At 39.9% G+C, this 17,565-nt stretch overlaps 1 protein-coding gene across 1 annotated transcript; it reads right to left on the reverse strand.

Moving 5' to 3' along the window:
- Positions 1-452: 452 nt before the first annotated feature.
- LOC147142331 (sortilin-like) lies at positions 453-17,233 on the reverse strand. The gene is made up of 20 exons (XM_086041442.1): positions 16,871-17,233; positions 9,259-9,321; positions 8,966-9,039; positions 8,763-8,865; positions 8,077-8,238; positions 7,846-7,919; positions 6,326-6,375; positions 6,128-6,255; positions 5,860-6,004; positions 5,576-5,731; positions 4,651-4,763; positions 4,458-4,560; positions 4,221-4,389; positions 3,963-4,147; positions 3,703-3,892; positions 3,319-3,435; positions 3,017-3,125; positions 2,614-2,726; positions 2,402-2,534; positions 453-2,325 (listed from the first exon to the last, which is right to left on the reverse strand). Exons 1-20 carry the CDS (start codon positions 17,105-17,107, stop codon positions 2,311-2,313), a joined length of 2,439 nt encoding a protein of 812 aa, XP_085897568.1. The 5' UTR covers positions 17,108-17,233; the 3' UTR covers positions 453-2,310.
- Between the last annotated feature and the right edge of the window lie 332 nt (positions 17,234-17,565).

Below are 17,565 nucleotides of genomic sequence, written 5' to 3' on the forward strand. Positions count from 1 at the left end.
TTAAATGACAGAAGGTACCTGTGACTGCGAGCCTCTCCCCGCAACTTTACCACTTCCAGTTACTGCAATGTTATAACTTCTTGTAAGTAAATATAACCACCTGGGCATTACGCAATAAATAAAACACTGTTGGGATGGATTAAAAAAAAAAATTAAAAGACTATGCCACTACCTTCATGCAGGATTTATAACTGTCCATTTTAAAACTTAACACATTTGAATTCTATGGCTTTGACTAGTTTTATGATACCTCCTGTATTTGTGTTAGTATTAATTGATATATTGATTCATTAATGAATTGGTTAATAATTATTGACATTAATTTATTTAGTTTTTAATGTTATTGCATGGCTGATTTTTACTCCATATACAGCACTTCGTATGAAGCGATGGCTGTTTTAAAGTGCTTTGAAAATAAAGTTAAGATCAAACAAAGTCAGAGCACAAATTAATGTATTTGAAAGAGACATTTAATTCAATGATTTCATTAAAAAGACATACAAATGTGAATCAATCTGTACTATGAGAACCCTTTAATTCAAATACTCTTCCTCACTGTTCTTATCACTGCAATGTCAAGAAAACATGACAGTCTCAACTCAAACATACAAAAACAATCGGAGCAAGGTACCATATATGTATGTGGCAAGAATGCATTTTTTCACAGATGTGTAGATACAGTGCAAAAATATTTATCATGAACTCCAGTAAATAACTGTTGAGTATATGGAGACATCAAGCATGTGTAGCTGCTCTCACACCTGACAAACAGTCCTTGAGAATATGCCTGTCTATTAGGCCAACTCTACAGCATATAGCTTATCTGCTGGGATATTAATCACCTCTGCAAAAGGAGACAAGCCTTGGCTGCATGTTAGGTTTCAGCTCTTATTATAAGATGCACATATTAAAAAATATATATCATGAATGAAGAGGTGTACGTATAATAACAAAACAGTTGAGACTTGCTTATTTTTTGTACCTGCATCCACCTTAACATCATGACATGTTAACTGGTGTGGGGAAATATAAAAAAAATATATACAGTATAACACTAAATTGGTGTATTCTATTTTAAAAAGATTTTTCAAGTAAACTGAGTTAGTATTGCCCTCATGTTTGTTAATTGCTAGGCTATGCTGGATTTGTCTCTACAATTAGAAAACATGACAATAAAAGTGCTTTGGCAATAATTCAAGTCTTTTGTTTTCACTGCACAAAATGGGGATCGAAAAATATCTGTAACGTTGTGATGTTTCGCAGCCCCCCCAAACCTCCCCACCCCCTTCAAACGATTGTAGATCATTTGAGCATTTATTCCAAACTTTATACTTGGCCAACAATATATAAAATATAATTGATGCATTTCATCAGTATCAGGATTGCATGGTTCTCATATGTCACACACCAATGTTGGAGAGTAAGAGTAAACTAAACAAAATATTTGTTAGGCATAATACTGGACTAATAAAATGTTATCTTACTCCGTAAGCCTACATTTCAGGTGTTTTGTGGAAAGAAATATACATGTAGTAGTTTTAGCTTCATTTAATGCAAGCAAACAGCATGCACTAAAAGGTTGACATGTAAAGTGCGCCCCCCAATGTTTCCAAAGCTTTAAAAAACTGTCAACAGTGAAAAATCATGACTCATTTGGAGAGGACATTTAAATGTGACTGCTCACAGATGTTATTCAAATCAAAAGTGCTTGTTTCGGGGGGAAAAAAAATTGTTTAAAAAGAAAAAAAGTTTAAAACAGCTTAGCTGTGAATATAAAAAACAACATACCGCAGCCCAATTGAGGTGAAACATCTACCGTTATGACTGTATATTAATGGCCAAGTTTTAAATGTACAGAATACAAAATATTTTGAAAATGGAAAAAAGTAAAGTACCATAATTATATTTAGGATTTCTTTTTCAGTAGCTGTATTCTATTACTTGATTGTTCCATAACACTGTAAGTGGAAACATCTCAAATTTGTCCGCAGTGCATTGTCAAATGTCAAATGCTGTCTCTCAGAGCAAAATTTGACACTCTGACATCCTGACAGAAACAATAAAAGCTCTACTGGAACTTCAGAACCTCTCTTTTGTTCTGTGCTGAGTTTTCGCCCCATACCCCTCCACATTCCATTCGTTTGTCGCTATAGTCTTGTCTGTGTTGAAACCTCAACCATGTGGTAATTCAGCCCGCTGCTGTTGCGTCCTCCGGTCACCAGGGGCCAGCGAAAATTGAGAAGTAGATGTTAATCAGCATGTGGGACAAGCAGGCATCAGTGAAGGTCGGAGGGGGTCAAAATGTCCAACTTATACCAAGAGGTCCTGTGAGGGACAATAAACAAACTGCAGAAAACACTTTGGAAAAAAAAGAGGGGACATTTCACATTGTCTGAGATACCTGATCTGAATCCTCATTGTACTGTGCTACATGTGATCCCGTTTCCATATACTGGGCGTCAACGTCATCAACTCCTTCTATTTTGTTCGCTTCAGCGTGTTCCCTCATGACAGAGTAGCGGTGCACAAGGAACCTGACAAAGACATCAGCACATTTTCGAGATGCGGGAAAATATGGTTTCAAGGCCTGTAGCAGAAATGTAGCTGACTGACCGTCCACCACAGACGTATTTCTTGACCACCCAGACGCCCACAACAGCGCTTATCAGCAGCATGGCTATGACAACCACGGCTATGATTGCGGCATTTGATGAGCTGCTTTCAGTCTGACAGAAAGGCAGGAACAAAATGTGAAGACTAAACTTTTAATGGCACTTAAAACACTCAAGACTTAAGAAAATATACTGCATTTCCTCTATTAATCACCAGGGGCTTTTACTTTTATGCTAATATGTACAGTATTTTTTGAATAATGACAATGAAAACACACATATATATATATATATATATATATATATATATACATATGTTCTTAAAATATATAATGAATACGATAGTTGAATTACGTTCTTATACTGGTACAAGAATCAAACTATATCAAATGAGTGGCACCAACCAGAGAAAATGGATGAAGAGCATCACTAGTGCACCTCCTCCTCAGGTCAGTCTCTTTTCTGACAGGCTGGAAACCACCAGCACACAAGTCCCCTGGAATTTTCCGGTAACTTCAATGGAGGACAAGAATATAAAATTAAAAGTAAAACACAACTGAGCCCGATGGATACTTTATGTGAAGGTCTGCTATTGTCCTTATTGTAGAGACAACTATCGTTTTGCAACGAGAACTAAGTTTCATGATGCTGTTGCTTTTTTGTTTTGTTTTGAAAAAAAAAAAAAAAAACGGCAAGAGATGCTCACCCACTGGTCTGCAGCTCTTCCGTGGTTCCATTGAGACAAAACTCTAGAGGATGGCTCTTCATCTCCTCCTGCTCCACACACTCCGAGCTGTTCTCAGGGCGGAAGTATCCAAAGTCACTATGGGACAAAGCAGAGTCAAATGTGCTCGAAAGCAGTGATTCCCAACTGTGCAGCAGCACATTAAAGTGTGCCATAAGGAATCGTTCTATCCAGCATCGACAAAAGCGAACAAGTGCGGGAATAACACTACCAGGGTCAATAAGGAGTGATGAGAGATGAAGACTATACCCTGGAATTTACGTGACATTTTTAGAGTGATAACGGGCACCCAAACTTGGGCTAAAAAAATAAAAAACTTTGTCCATAGTTGTCGACATGCAGTACCATTGATAATCATCCAGTGTACAAGCACAAGGAGACAGCCGCTGGCTGCCACTGAACTGCCTCCCGTTCCAGCAGGCAGAGTCTTTCCTCAAGCGTAGGAAGCTCTCCTTGTAGCCTAACACACAGCCGTCATTGGAGCTTTCAGGGTCAGCAGAGTGAGCCAACCACGGCACGTAGTCCTCGTCATTACCTGCATGTACACGTGCAATGTATAATAAACAGTCTTGGCCAAACAACTACCTTCTCACGTCATCGCTCACAATCTCGGGTGAGGAGATTCCTGAAGTCAATGGTGATCACCACCCATTTGGTAAAGTCGTTTCTGTAGCCCCACAGGCTGACGTTCAAGGAGCGGGAGCCCGGCTCGCTGTCCATTCCGCTGAAGTGGAAGCGGTCAGTGGTAAAGTTGTAGGTGCGCCAGCACCGTCCTTCATCCGTGGAAAACCTGCATTGAATGGAGACAAAGCATAAGTGATAAGTGCTGCAAATGACTACAAGTGCGCAGCACCTCTCCTCACTTGATTTGATTGACAGGGAAATCGGTGTGCTCCACAGCCACGAGAAGAGCCCCTGAGTCCAGTATGGCATAGTGATGAGGACCAGTAAGGGACAGCAACCACGAGTAGCCACCATCGTCAGATACGTAAACGTCAGGCGTCACGGCCGACTCGGCGTCCCCCACGCTGCCTGAAGGAAGGAACATGTTACGGGGAAGAGAGAAATATCATTCCAACCGTTCTCTGTGCGTTTAATACCGTGAGCAAGAATAAGGCCCACTGCACTTGGCTGCGAGAGTGGCAACATGGGGACGTTCATCTTCATGGCCGTGCTGTAAGTGGCGTGGATGTGAAGTCTGCACTGTAAAGACACAAGTGCAAGTGGACTAGTTGTGTGTTGTATGTGTGCGTTTTTAAGCGCTACGCTTGGATCATTTAGTGGCTGTCTCACTCTGTTTGGCCTGTTAGTGGAGGTCTCAGTGTCACAATGGCTGTTTTGTGGTCGACGCAGGGTCTGCCATCGCGCTCCTTGGTCAAAGGTGATCATGGTCTCCACTGTTCCATCTACATAGACAAAAGTTGTTATGCATGTTTAAGTATATTAATGACAACAAATTCAAAGTTGCTTAAAAATACCAAAAACATCCAACACTTTAAAAAAAAAATGCAATTGTGAGGTTTTGAATGGCATGATTGCTTAGCTTGTTAATTAGCGGCATTACACAAAAATGACTACAATTTCAATTGTTAGGGGAGTAGGGCAGGGTCCAATTAAATTCTGTCATGATCAAATTTACCCTCTCGTTAAGAGTCTGCTTGCATGGCTAAGTGGGGCAGTGACACAACAGATGCAGCAGTGGAAAGAGTTACCATGTGTGAGAGCTGGCAACCTCTTTGTGAACAGCATTACTGCCACCTACACAACTACTATGCTTGATACTCATTTTTCAGGGGTTAGTCATACGTGTATGATTTTCAGCAATGGAAGAAGTCTGTACTCTAATATGTGTCATATTAATAATTACTATGCCTTTTCAGCAAATTACCGTCATCAGGATACTGAGCGACCAAAATGGCCAAAGGTTATAGAAGCACTCCCTGTTTCTTTGGCATTCACTTGGGCAGCCCGCAAATTGAAAAAAAAAAACCCAACATTTTTGAAAAGGAAACTTTTACACAATTAATCATACAAATAATTTTGTTGGTGGCATTAAAAAAAAAAAAAAAAAAAAAAAGGCAATCTTCAATGTTTGTTTGGAAAAATATTTCCATTTTAGGAGGGCTAGAAAGTGCTCATAAACTTTGCATGTTTTATGGACCCTGTGCAAGGCTGTTCCCCAAGCACTCCCACAATGTAATTACGTGTGCTGGCTTACCCTCTGTGAGTACGCTGGTCATGTAAACACCCCTGAGCGACGTAATGGTGGTGAAGTCAGTGTCACTTCCTGTGGTGGTGTAGAGATGGCGCTCCAGAGACTTGGAGAACACCGTTCCTCTGTCATCAGACACATAGATTGTTCCAATCCCCGAGTCTGGGCGACACAACAACAAATACAACATTTGGATACTATACTATGTTGAAATTATCCTCACTGTTGCCCTGCCATAGCAACTACAAAGTAGTTATTTGATCACAATTATTTATGGGCAACTTTCTGACCTTCTGGGTCATCCACGTGCATGAATATCATGTTTTCATTGGCTGTCAGGATTGAATAAAACTGCTCGTGGTTGACTGCAGGGAGCTGAGCTATGTTCCATACTTCTCCTCCATTCACCGAAACGTGGATCATGCGCTCTGTGTCCTGATTTAAAAAGAAAAAAAAAAACATGCATGAATGATATAAATAAACAAACAAATCAATGTAACTATATTGTCAGTTAAGACAAGAACTTGTGACACTGGTGACAAAGCGGCAGATGCTCACCTCTCCAGTCATGATGGAGGCAAAAACAAAGCGCCCCCCCAGTACGAATGAGTAAACTCTAGTTGCGATCGTCTGGAAGCTTTTGCCGTAGTCTACCGTTTTCTTTAACTCCAACATTCCTTTGTCATCTGGCAGATACAAGGCGGGCTTATGAAGCTTTACTGCATCTCTGTGTGCACATATAACTGCAACACTTACTGCACGATCCGTTGTAGTTTGTCGTGAAGTAAATGCTATTCTTAGCACCCCTGTAAAAGAGAAGAAGGAACAGTGTGAACAGAGTGAACCGGGGTAACTTTGGTTTGTCAACATTTGGCAGTTGTCTACGTTCAAATGAGGGAGACGATATTTGTGGTTTCTTTAAGGCAAATAAGCACTCCAGGCTGTTGTCCAAGTGCTTCCAAAGTATAAGCGGGGTAAAGGGAACCAATGTTTTCTTGGAGAGTGGGCTGGATAATATCTAGAAATTGCAAAAACTGTTGCTGACTCATGGCGCATTCTAACAGAAGCCTCTGTTCCCTCCGTTGGCACACTATTTAGGGGCCAAAATGACAGCTGCGGTCAGACAAGTGCAATCGCAATGCTCCCACAATGCAGCGAATACAACCGCAGGTTGACACCACAACCTCATGTTAAATCGGGTGCACAAACGCAACCATAGTTGGGCAAGCGCTGCAAATTGTGTGCAGCTGGAATAACAACACGGGACAAGAAACACAAACAAACATGCAAGAATGTCTTGAGGAAACCAACTTAAACAAGACTGCCGCTATGTTTAATCATTCGTAATAAAACTGACAAATGTAAAATAGAAAACACAACTCAAATGTCTTATTTGTCCATGGTCTCACCAGACACTACATTAGGTACATTTGTAACATTTAGTGAGCGCAATACAAAACAATCTGCCTTGCAAGGGAAGCAAAGTACAATAATTGTCAGTTTTCGTTAACATTATCAGAGAGGTTAAATTTAGCATGTCCGATATTGTTGCGCACTTGTGTGTATGATTAACTATATTCTGATGAATTGAATTCCAAAGAATTGTTTATACAGCTCATATACTGACGTGATTAGCTTTTTTTTGTGTACCTAATACACAACGATGGGCATTCTGTTCCTTCCTGGATGGACACCCATTTTGAGGACGGAGGACGAGATTCTTTTTTTTTTTTTTTTTTTAGGACGGAATAAACAAGGACGGAAGTGGGTTTTCGTCCGTCCCTGTAATCATCCTTAACCGGGTCAAGTACTGGCTGACGTGTTTTGTTGTGTTCTTGTACGGAATGTACGGACGGAAGCGCTTTAAAAGGACGACGACGGACAAGGTCGTTATTTTTTGATTGATGATTATTTTTATGAAAAAAGACGGAGGGACGAGGTCCGAAGGCTACCCAGGTCGGGGATGGAGGACGGACCTGCAAAAAAGGGTAAAGTGCCCATCTCTGTGTAAAACCATGGATTATGCCATAGGATGCCCATTTCACTGACGAGGAAAAAGGTGGATAACAATTTTGTTTTGTAAACATTTAACAGGACGATGAACGGATGGGGTCGGGGGATGATTATTTTTATGACTCAGGACGGGGGTATGATGACAGAAGGATACCCAGGTCAAAGAAGAAGGATTGGGGAAGGACCTACAAAATAGGCTAAAGTGCCCATCTTTGCTTATACCTAATATGGGTAAAAGTGACAATTTGTAAAACAATTCTCACCATCTGACAAGACAAACACTGTCATGAATCTTCCGCCAGGTGGCGCCAAAATCCTCTGACAGCCACATATCCAACTGGCGGGAGTAGAAATAGATTATGTAATTGACATCTTATGACTATTCCGTTGTATCTACTTAAGCATGTGTTATTTATAATTGTCTTTGAAATTAAATGCATTGACCCAAGTGAACACTCATGCTCCAATTTAACCAAAGATGCGATTGCTGCTACCCTGATGCTGAGAGTCAGAAGTATGTTGCAGTCGCCAGGGTTGTACAGCATCTGAATTAATGGCTCAAATGGTAGTTCTGATGTCTCAAAGGTCTGGCCGAAGGTCCGCGAGCGAAAGAGTCGAAATCCTCCAATTCCGGACACATCAGTCGTCAGGATCACCTGGAAGAAAATGTGAAGCAATGTGTGTATTGTAATTTAATTTTGTTTTTTTCTGAAAGTAAATACAAATTTGACATATTTGAATTAGTTCATGTAAATCCAAACATATACATAAACCATTAATTTACATAAAACATACAACGAGAGTATATTATCCAACTTGGTGGTTCATTTGCAGGCTATAGTTAGTTCCATCAATCTACTACCACTTATCGTGTTTGGGGACACGTGAGTTGAAGCCATACTTATACATACAAAGATAATCGTTTAGGAACATTTTTAAAGAGGTGTCAGCAAATTGCAACCACAATAACAAAAACAACTTTTTTTTTTATTAGTATCTGATACCTTATCAAAATTTAGAAATGTTATCAATGTAAAAGCTGATTTTTTAATAGAATTCTTGCTTTCAATTGTATCACATTGTGAAGGTGTACCTGACAAAGTTTCCAATTCAACCCAGATTGCATGTGATATTCGGCTCCTTCGAAATACAAAAAATAATAACTTTTTAGGAGAAGCACCTTGCCGGAGTGATCTGGACTGACAGCAATGCCAAACTCCGTCTGGATGAAGGTGTGATTGATCAGGTGGGTCACATCAGTGAACGTCTTCCCGTAGTCTTCACTGACACAGACACAAAGTTGCATTTAATTAATTCACTCATGGCAAATTAGAATTAAAAAAAAAAATGTTCCGGCATGTCCCTATGTAGTATAGTGCTCACCTCCTGTAGAGGTTGGACTGGCCAAATCGCATCATGAACAAAGGCACCTGGAATGTGGTCAATACCAGAATCACCTGGCAGGGGAGAAAATCTTGTGACATCAGTGAAATCTCAACATTTAACCAAGCAAAATATGGGGGAATGATGAATTGTAAATGGTGTGGACAGGCAGAGTGATGGCAATGAAACCGGTAACACAATTTTAAGTCAATTGTAATAGATTGTGTTCAACACTGAAGGTTCCACAATGTGTACATTTTATAAACTGACTATTGTCATGTAATCAGACTCACCCCTGATTCATTTCCCACCCAAGCAAGTGACAGGGAGCCCATGGTCCTCACTTTAAAGTTGAACTGCAGGACAAAAAGAAAAAAGTAAAGAAAGGTCAAACATTTCATGTACGTGTAAGAACATGTGTGCACTTTCCATGACTGCCCAGAGAGAACGGTCCCGGCTGTACAAAGTAATTTGGCGTTTGTGTTAGTGTGCGCGTGTATGTGCAAGCGTGCGTGCGACCTACATTCAGCAAAATGACAAAGCTGCAGCCAGACAAGGAGACAATTGGTTATGTCCCAAGCACAGCGGGAACACAGACGCACTCACATGCTCCGCAGCAGGCTGCACCAATTACTGTTATGCTCTTTAGAGCGAATGTAAATGTTTACAATTCAGACATTTGTTCGAAGAGGATTTATAGTTCTCTGAATTCAAAGCACCTTGTTGCATAATATACAGGCTAATGACCATCTTGGCAGCAGACGACGTCCCGGTTAACTCATCCAAAGTTGCCTTCAAGTGTTTGGGGATTCAAGCAACAAGTGTGGCAACAAGCCATGTTTTTTTTTTTTTTAAAGCACTAAGACGTTGCCCTCTGCCTTCTTTTGAAGGGAGGAAACAATGTTTCTAAGGTAGTCGGGAACTGCGTGTGTGGTTGTTACTTTCCATCGGTCTTAATACATCACACATTCACAGTTGCATTCATTATTTGACTGAAATCCCCTTTCAATGGTAACAAATCAGGGCCATACAAAATTCACAAAACGCTAATAATCAATAAACTATGTGTTGTCAATGGCACTGTGGATAGGGCTGCAACGAATAATCGAATAACTTACTAAATAAATTCAATTCGAAAAAACGGTCAAGGCAAAATTGAATTTTTCCACCTTTAATCATGGGGTTGGGATGGTACAGCATATAAAGTTCACGGGAGCAGAATTATCCAGTAAGCTCGGAGAGTCCAAGAGGAAGATTTGGAGACACACTGTTTGTTTGTTTTTTGAATGTAGCTGACCTCCAAAATGGGAGTGGTATGGGTGAGGGCCATTCTGAAAAGGAGCAGGACGGGATGGAGTTGTTTTCACCAGGACGGGACAGGATTTTTTTATTTTTTTATTATGGTTTGGTGATGGGACGGTACATGATTTTTTCTGTGGAAGTGGGATGGGACGGGACCTCTAGTTCGACTTAAGATAAAGCATCGCATGTACCACAACTGCACTTCTACAAATCACAGACACAAGGCATCAATGCTGGCAAATTTAATATATCCGACCATCCTAAGTTAGAATGTGTCGTAATGCCGGAACACTATCAATCGGTTAGTCAAACAAAGGGTAAAAAAACAAAACAAAGAAGCACATTTATACAATTGCTGGCCAAATTTAACGGTGAGTCAGAAACATATCTTTTGTGACACCAGTCCTGCAATTTTTGACACACTTTGTAAATTGACATCTAAACATACAAGTAATGTAATAATAGAAAGGTAATAAAGGACAGTCCCATGAGAAAAACTTTTTTTTACCACTCGCAAAAATGCTGAAATGGCTTTTTGCTTTGTAAATCATCGCATTGTCTAACCGAAAAACAGTGTGGCTGTAAATTCTCATTGTCAAACAAGTCACTATATTGAGATAAAAGAGAGCTCTTAAAAAAAACTTCGCCATTGGTGTTTAGAATACTGATTAGCCATCCATTTTCTAATGTTTATCAGAGATCCTCTTTGGTGTCATCCGAATTAGCCGGCGTTTCAGGCACTGCACGTGGCCCATTTCACACATCATCATTCATGCAAATGAATTCTGAAGGACTATTTTCCCTCCCAAGTAAGTCCATTAGGGAATTACGATATGTTTGGACCAAGGCTTTCTTGGACCAAAAAAATATAGTCATTTTTTTTTGGTTTTGTTTTTTGTTATGGCTTGGTGTTGAATAGAAAGAAATGTCCCCAAAATGTAGCTGATTAAGATAACGCCAAAATATAATGCTTTAGAAATCAGTTAGTTGAGGAACAGTACGACTTTCTGAACAGTAGTAGCAAACATTTGTTTTAGGTTTTGCTTTTTATGGCTTGTAGTAAACCCTTTAATCCTTCTAACACAATTTTTTTTTTTTTTTTTAATGTATTTCAGTTAAAAAAAAAATTGGGGACTGCAGTATGTGTTGGGCACACATCTATCAACAGCAGAACCATTGCTTCCTAAAGTCCATATATATATAATTTTTTTTTTTTTTTAACAGATTTTCCAAGAGAGCTCAAAATATAAACTACTTTCAGAGTCGCAGCCGTACACTTCTCGTCTTTGCTTCTTCACCAATGTTCCTGGCAGATGCTTTCACACCTGTTTTACGTTGACCCAGCAAGCACTTTTACAAGTTGGCTCAGCTGGAAGTCTCCATGCTCCAATGCCCACTTGACCAGCTCCATTTCACGAAGGCCAAAACAATAGAGATCCATACGAGATGTGCTTGCAAAGGAACTTGAATCCTACCATTTCACTGGCGGTGCTGTACATGCACAAAAATGCCCGTACCCACACACATAACACAGTGACTACTTGGCAGCGATGAAGTCGTCCTACAGAGGTCGGATGCTGACACAATGAGCTACTTGTTCCCTCTCCGTCCGAGCGTTGACCTTTGCGCTCTGCCAATGTTTACGCACGTAAAACATCAGAAGGGGAGGTCAAACACTGGCCTCTGATCCAACACACCAAGTTGGACCACATCACACAAAGACAGGACGGGGTGCAATCACACAAACTTCCTGCATGAACTTCAATAGTAAATCATTCCATTCAAAGTACACTGCAAAGCGGGAAGTGGTGTGGTTTCATCCTCAAAGGTTGAAACAAATTCAATTTACGTTAATTTAAAACAAAATAAATGAGTAGAAACAGGCAAATTTAGTCGTCAATGATAATATGACTCAATAGCATGTTTCATTGAACTCATCCACCTGAATTTGAATTATTTCTGTTTCTATTTAACATCAGCTATCGAATGAAACATCTGGCGTATAATAAAAATAAACAAACATACCATCACAACATGACCCATTAAATTATATTCATATAATGTGCTGAAATCTGCTCAGACTTACCAAAATGCTGTCTTCTATTAGTCACTAAACATCAAGTTAAGGAATGCAATAACGACAATATCCCACAGTTGATGTCGAATTGTTCTTTAAACAGCATACCGCTATTTGGAATCAATTGCCCTCCATTTTGCCTCAAGACACTTAATAATCAATTCCAAATAATCAAAAAGAATAATCAAATTTGTGTTCTCATATACTCCCCGTTTGAATTCTCTTTGTTGTAAAAGCCTTAAGGGAAAGTGCTGTATTGTGCAAACGTTTTCACAGTAGAGCTCCCAATTACAAACAAAATTGCACAAAGCTCTGGAGGAGAAAGCAAATCTCACAAGATTTTCATTTACTGCATCAAAGGATTAACTCTGAGCATGTTTTTGCTTTTCCTTTGGCTTTTTGTGGTGTTTAACACTTATTCCAAAGGATGGCCCACCTTCATGCACGTTGCCATGTGACATGACATTTATCGCACGTAAGACTATCATATAAATTCAACAAAAGAAGGACTTGGCTATACACTCTCTCTCTCTCCCTCAATTCTACTGCTTTTCTTGCTGCTCCAACAGCTGGCTGCTACCCAGCTTCACCTCTCCACATTTCCCCCCCCCAACATTTTTCAGCCAGAGGGGATAGTCGGCAGGCTTGGAGTGAGAAGAGGAGGCAACAACAAAAAGAAAAAAAAAAGCTAGTTAATAAAACAGCCAAAGTCTTTTTAATGAAACCCACACAAAGCAAACACTGTCAGGGTGAAATGATTTAACAACCAACCGATAAAATTTCAAATGGTTCAGGATAGTGTTTGCATTTCTAATTACTGTACCGGTATGGTACTCTATTTTACTACTGAAACAATCAAAATTCCCCATTGTAGGACTAATAAATGTTATCTTAGCTAGGCTTTCTGTATTTAGTGCAACGTCTTTTCCTAGTCTTGGCCTTGCAGCAATATGAAACGTGTTTGATATTATTGCAAGTCTTTCAGTCTTGGTGGTAACGTGACACAGCCAACAACCAATAAGATGAGCTGTAACAAAAGCGGAAATGGGAACGTTAACCAGAGCCGTGCCCACATTCTGCAGCGTCCTCGCTTCTTGTTGGTGTTTTTAGTTTTTTTCGGCACAAACTGCTCCATACATTGGGCAGCTGCAGCCCAAAGTTTCTGCTTCTCCATTTTGTAGGTTTCTACCAAGTGCATGATGGGAACATTTTACACTGGGGAGGGGGGGGGGGGAATCCCTTAAGAATCTAGTTGTAGTATTGTTAATCGTGACCCTGAAAAATTCAGTCTTGGTAAAATCCAAGTCTGAGACCATAGGCTGAAACTTCTATCGTTTGTCTTTAAATGGGAGCAGGTGAGATGATGTTTTCCAAGAGAATTTTCCAAATCGTCTCAGTCTTCTGATGTATAGCTAGCATAAGTGTTACTGTGTGCCTGTTATATTGCATTTAAAGAAAGGGGACCCACAGTGAAAAACACAACCGGAGACTGTGTGCACTCATTCCTACAGCGGAGGGAAAATAGGGAATTTTTCCTCAAGCCCAGGTATCCCTGACGTCGCCAGCCCTCAAGTAGCAGACATAGCTCGCTCTGGAGCCTCAAGCATGAACGGCTAAAACTAGGATCAAGTGAGTTGACCAAAGATCCAATATAATTATTTAGGAGTCAGGTTGCACAAATCAAATTAGCTTCAATCATTTTCCCTTGATTTCACTTTATTAAAAAGGAACACTAATCTGTTTGTGTACTGTGATGGAAAATAAACAATAATCAGATGGAAAATACACTTTATTTAAATTTATCTTCAAAAAAATACATAAAATACAGTACATACAATCTAAATATGTTTAAATGGAAAACCATTATTCATTGCATCAATTATTTCTATTTGATTAAGTGAGATGAATAAATTACAAAACTTCTAAAAGAACTGGACTCTAACACAGTCACACTACGAGTAAATGCTGTATATCGGTGTCGCGCAGGAAGGAATATTTTCTTTGGTTTTTGCTGTTTACAATTGCTGATGTCATAGGGCTGTATACTTTTCTTAGAGAAACACCATGACAATCACGGTATGAAAATACTCACACGAGCTTGTGGGAATGTGGCTGTGTGCACCCATGAACAGCCACGTTGGTAATAGAACACACACACACACACCCAAACAGGAAGGCAAACCAGCCGTAGGACCAAATAATCCTGCGGACATCAAGGCCAATCAGCTCGCGCTTGCTTTTGCAACACAGACGATGTGTTTGGCTCGCCGCTGGAAGTAATAATGAAGGCCCGTATGATTGAAGACCGAGGCGGTTAAGTTGGTTTTGGAAGTACAATGAATACCACCATGTTGTCTTTTTGTCTCGGTCTTTCTTCCAAGAGCCTCCAATTACCAGACCACAAGAATGTTTGTGTTGTCAAAACTCCACGCACCATCCTTATTTGGCTGCTAATGGGTGTGCTCTGGACCAATGACCTACATAGGCTCACCCGTCACCTTGCTAGGTACACCTGCACTGAAATGCAATCTAATTCACACCAACATAAGTATTACATTTCCAAAGGTAAGAATGATCAGTTTTAAAAGAGCCTCAATGTCAATCACAATCCGTTCCGTGACACTGGTTTGACTTTCAGGTTCTTCTAATTACAAAACAATTTTTCCACGGGAAAAACTGTCAAAACTTTCATGACTATAAAATGTTATGTACACCACAGGCACTTTTGAAAGTAAAATTATTTAACATTTATACGGAAAAAATAACCACCATTAAACAACTGCTGTACGTGTGACAATATTTGGATGATTGACATTTGAAGATGCCTGTAAACACGTAATACATAGATGGTCTATCAGATGTTTTTATTAACCCAGTGAGGGTAATAAAGTCTTTGGACAGAAAACAGGAAGGTGCTTGTCATACAGAATACACATTGATCGGAGTAATAAGTCAAGTGTGCAGTCATTTCCAGCCACTGTGCCGTGCTGCGAGAGAATCAGGTGTGACACACTATCCAACCTCACTTATTAATTGGTCCAAAAATGATACATTTCCTGAGGAACATCCTTTAGTTCAGTCATCTATGCCAGTGACGTGTAGTAACCAGCAGAAAAATGAAATGCTCTTCCACAAGATGGCAGAAGTTAAGTGCATATCCACCTGTTGCCATTCATATAATTTCTTTCTGTTCAACTAAACAAGCACAGATTTCACACCGAGTAAGCACTTTTGTGAGTAAATTCAGACAAGACCATCATTATTTCAGCATACTAATATACTATTAGGGAGATTTTTGTTTTGGGGCAAGATTATAAAAATTCTTAAAATATGTGCCCTGGCTCAGTAAAGGTTGGGAAATACTGGTGTAGTCAATGATAAGTGAATTAACGCATGTGATTGGTAAACTTAGTTTTGGGATGCCATGGATATTTAATGAACCCGTCTCGTCCACGGGATAGTCACAGTGAGGAAAAGCACGAGACAATGGATCCATGAATTAAATAAATTAAATCTTGTATGAATATCAGAGGCCTTTCAATTCTTTGACTTTTCTGTATGTTGCCCTTGAAAGTAAAAATGTGGACACACTGCTTTAATATTGTGGCCAATTTATTTGAGAGGGGTCATACTATAAAAGCGTTTTTTTTAGTTTTTTTTTTTAAGTTTTCTTTGATTAAAAGCAATCATAAGTGGTTTGGTTAGTGGTTTGGTTCGACACGCAAGTACATAAAATACTTAATCCTTCATTATTGTTTTGAGTGCCTTCCCCCACTTCTCATGCGATGAACTATTCCATCTTCTTAATGCACATTTGGTAGCAAAACAAACTTGTTGGAGCATTGTGAGGAAATTGAATCTAAGTGGACCTGAGAGAAGGAGAGGAAAACAACTACCAACGTTTTCAAACTTCTTCAAGGTGACCGAACGTGTGTAATCAACAACAGACACTCTTGCCAGTTGCAGTGGTACTGCTGCCAGTTTCACCTGAGGAGGCTGCAATTAAGATGAAAGAGTGACGCATTTTATGACATAAATGTTATTAAAGCAGTCGGTCTACTATATCAAATGTTTTTACAATTACCATACAAGTGTTGAGATGTTTCACTTTCTGGCTAATCTTCAAGAAGGACTTTCACGAGTTTATCTATAGCTCATGAAATTGGAAAATTTTCTCGGATTCACTTTGTAGTCGATATTTAACGTTAATATTCAAAATCTTTGCAGCTCACCTATGTCGAGGGCCTCTGAAAGGAATCTAAAAAATTCAATCAGAACTGAGCATTATTTTCTTTGTAAAAGCATAATTTTGATGGATTGTATTGGACATCATTAATTTGTGCAGGTGTGCCTGATGTTGTAAGTGTGTGCTTCATGCAGAGATGAACAAAATCAAGCACATAGCAAATTATGGAGTTTTAATCTCTTCCAGAGACTCGGCTAACGGTCTAAGCACTAGTGCAAGCACTTTCGGGTGGATAATTATGGATGTTTAAAAAAAAAAAAAAAAAAAAAGAGGGACTTACAGTGTGGGTGTTGTTTAACAGCGCTGACTCGACTCCAGGAAAACTCGGGCATGAGTGCTCATTCAGTCCAGCCGCGCCGCGTTCCGACATCTCCAACTTCTCCCAAGTGTGTCGCTCCTCATCACTTCTCAACTCCCTCGGCAACCTCCCCATAAACGACTTTTGTCCAGCGTGGAAATGTCTCGCCAACGCGTACGCAAACAAGCTCCATGTGAAAACGTAAACCGCAGAAAGCATGTTGAAATCGGCTGGTCAGTTTCGCTTGCGCTCACTCACGGTGCCTCTTTAATCCCACACACTAATAAAACTCCTCTAGCCCCCCCATCCTCCAGAATGTATCTTTCATTAAAGTCCCCTCCACGGCGGTGCGTGATTGGCCAGGACGAGAATAACCTGCACTTTCATTGGACGCCTTTGACTCTTCCTCGACTAGTTAATAATGAAATCGCTCCTGAGGTTTTAGCGCCACATTGTGGTCAATCTAAACACAGCAGGCTTTTAACTTTTTTTTTTCTCCCTCCTACTTTCTTTCGGTGAATTTTACGATCCCACGAAGCACTAAAATGAAGAGTTCTTCAAGGGAACAAAAGTCCAAAAACCTTTAGGATTTCCTCTGGTGTTTTGTGGGGGTGGGAGAGAAAGAGTACATATGATTGAGATTAAAGAGAATTAACATGCTAGCCTTGCTTGTGACT

This window comes from Filicampus tigris, chromosome 9 (assembly GCF_054856515.1).
Source record: "Filicampus tigris isolate MCC_2025a chromosome 9, RoL_Ftig_1.0, whole genome shotgun sequence".
Taxonomy (NCBI): domain Eukaryota; kingdom Metazoa; phylum Chordata; class Actinopteri; order Syngnathiformes; family Syngnathidae; genus Filicampus; species Filicampus tigris.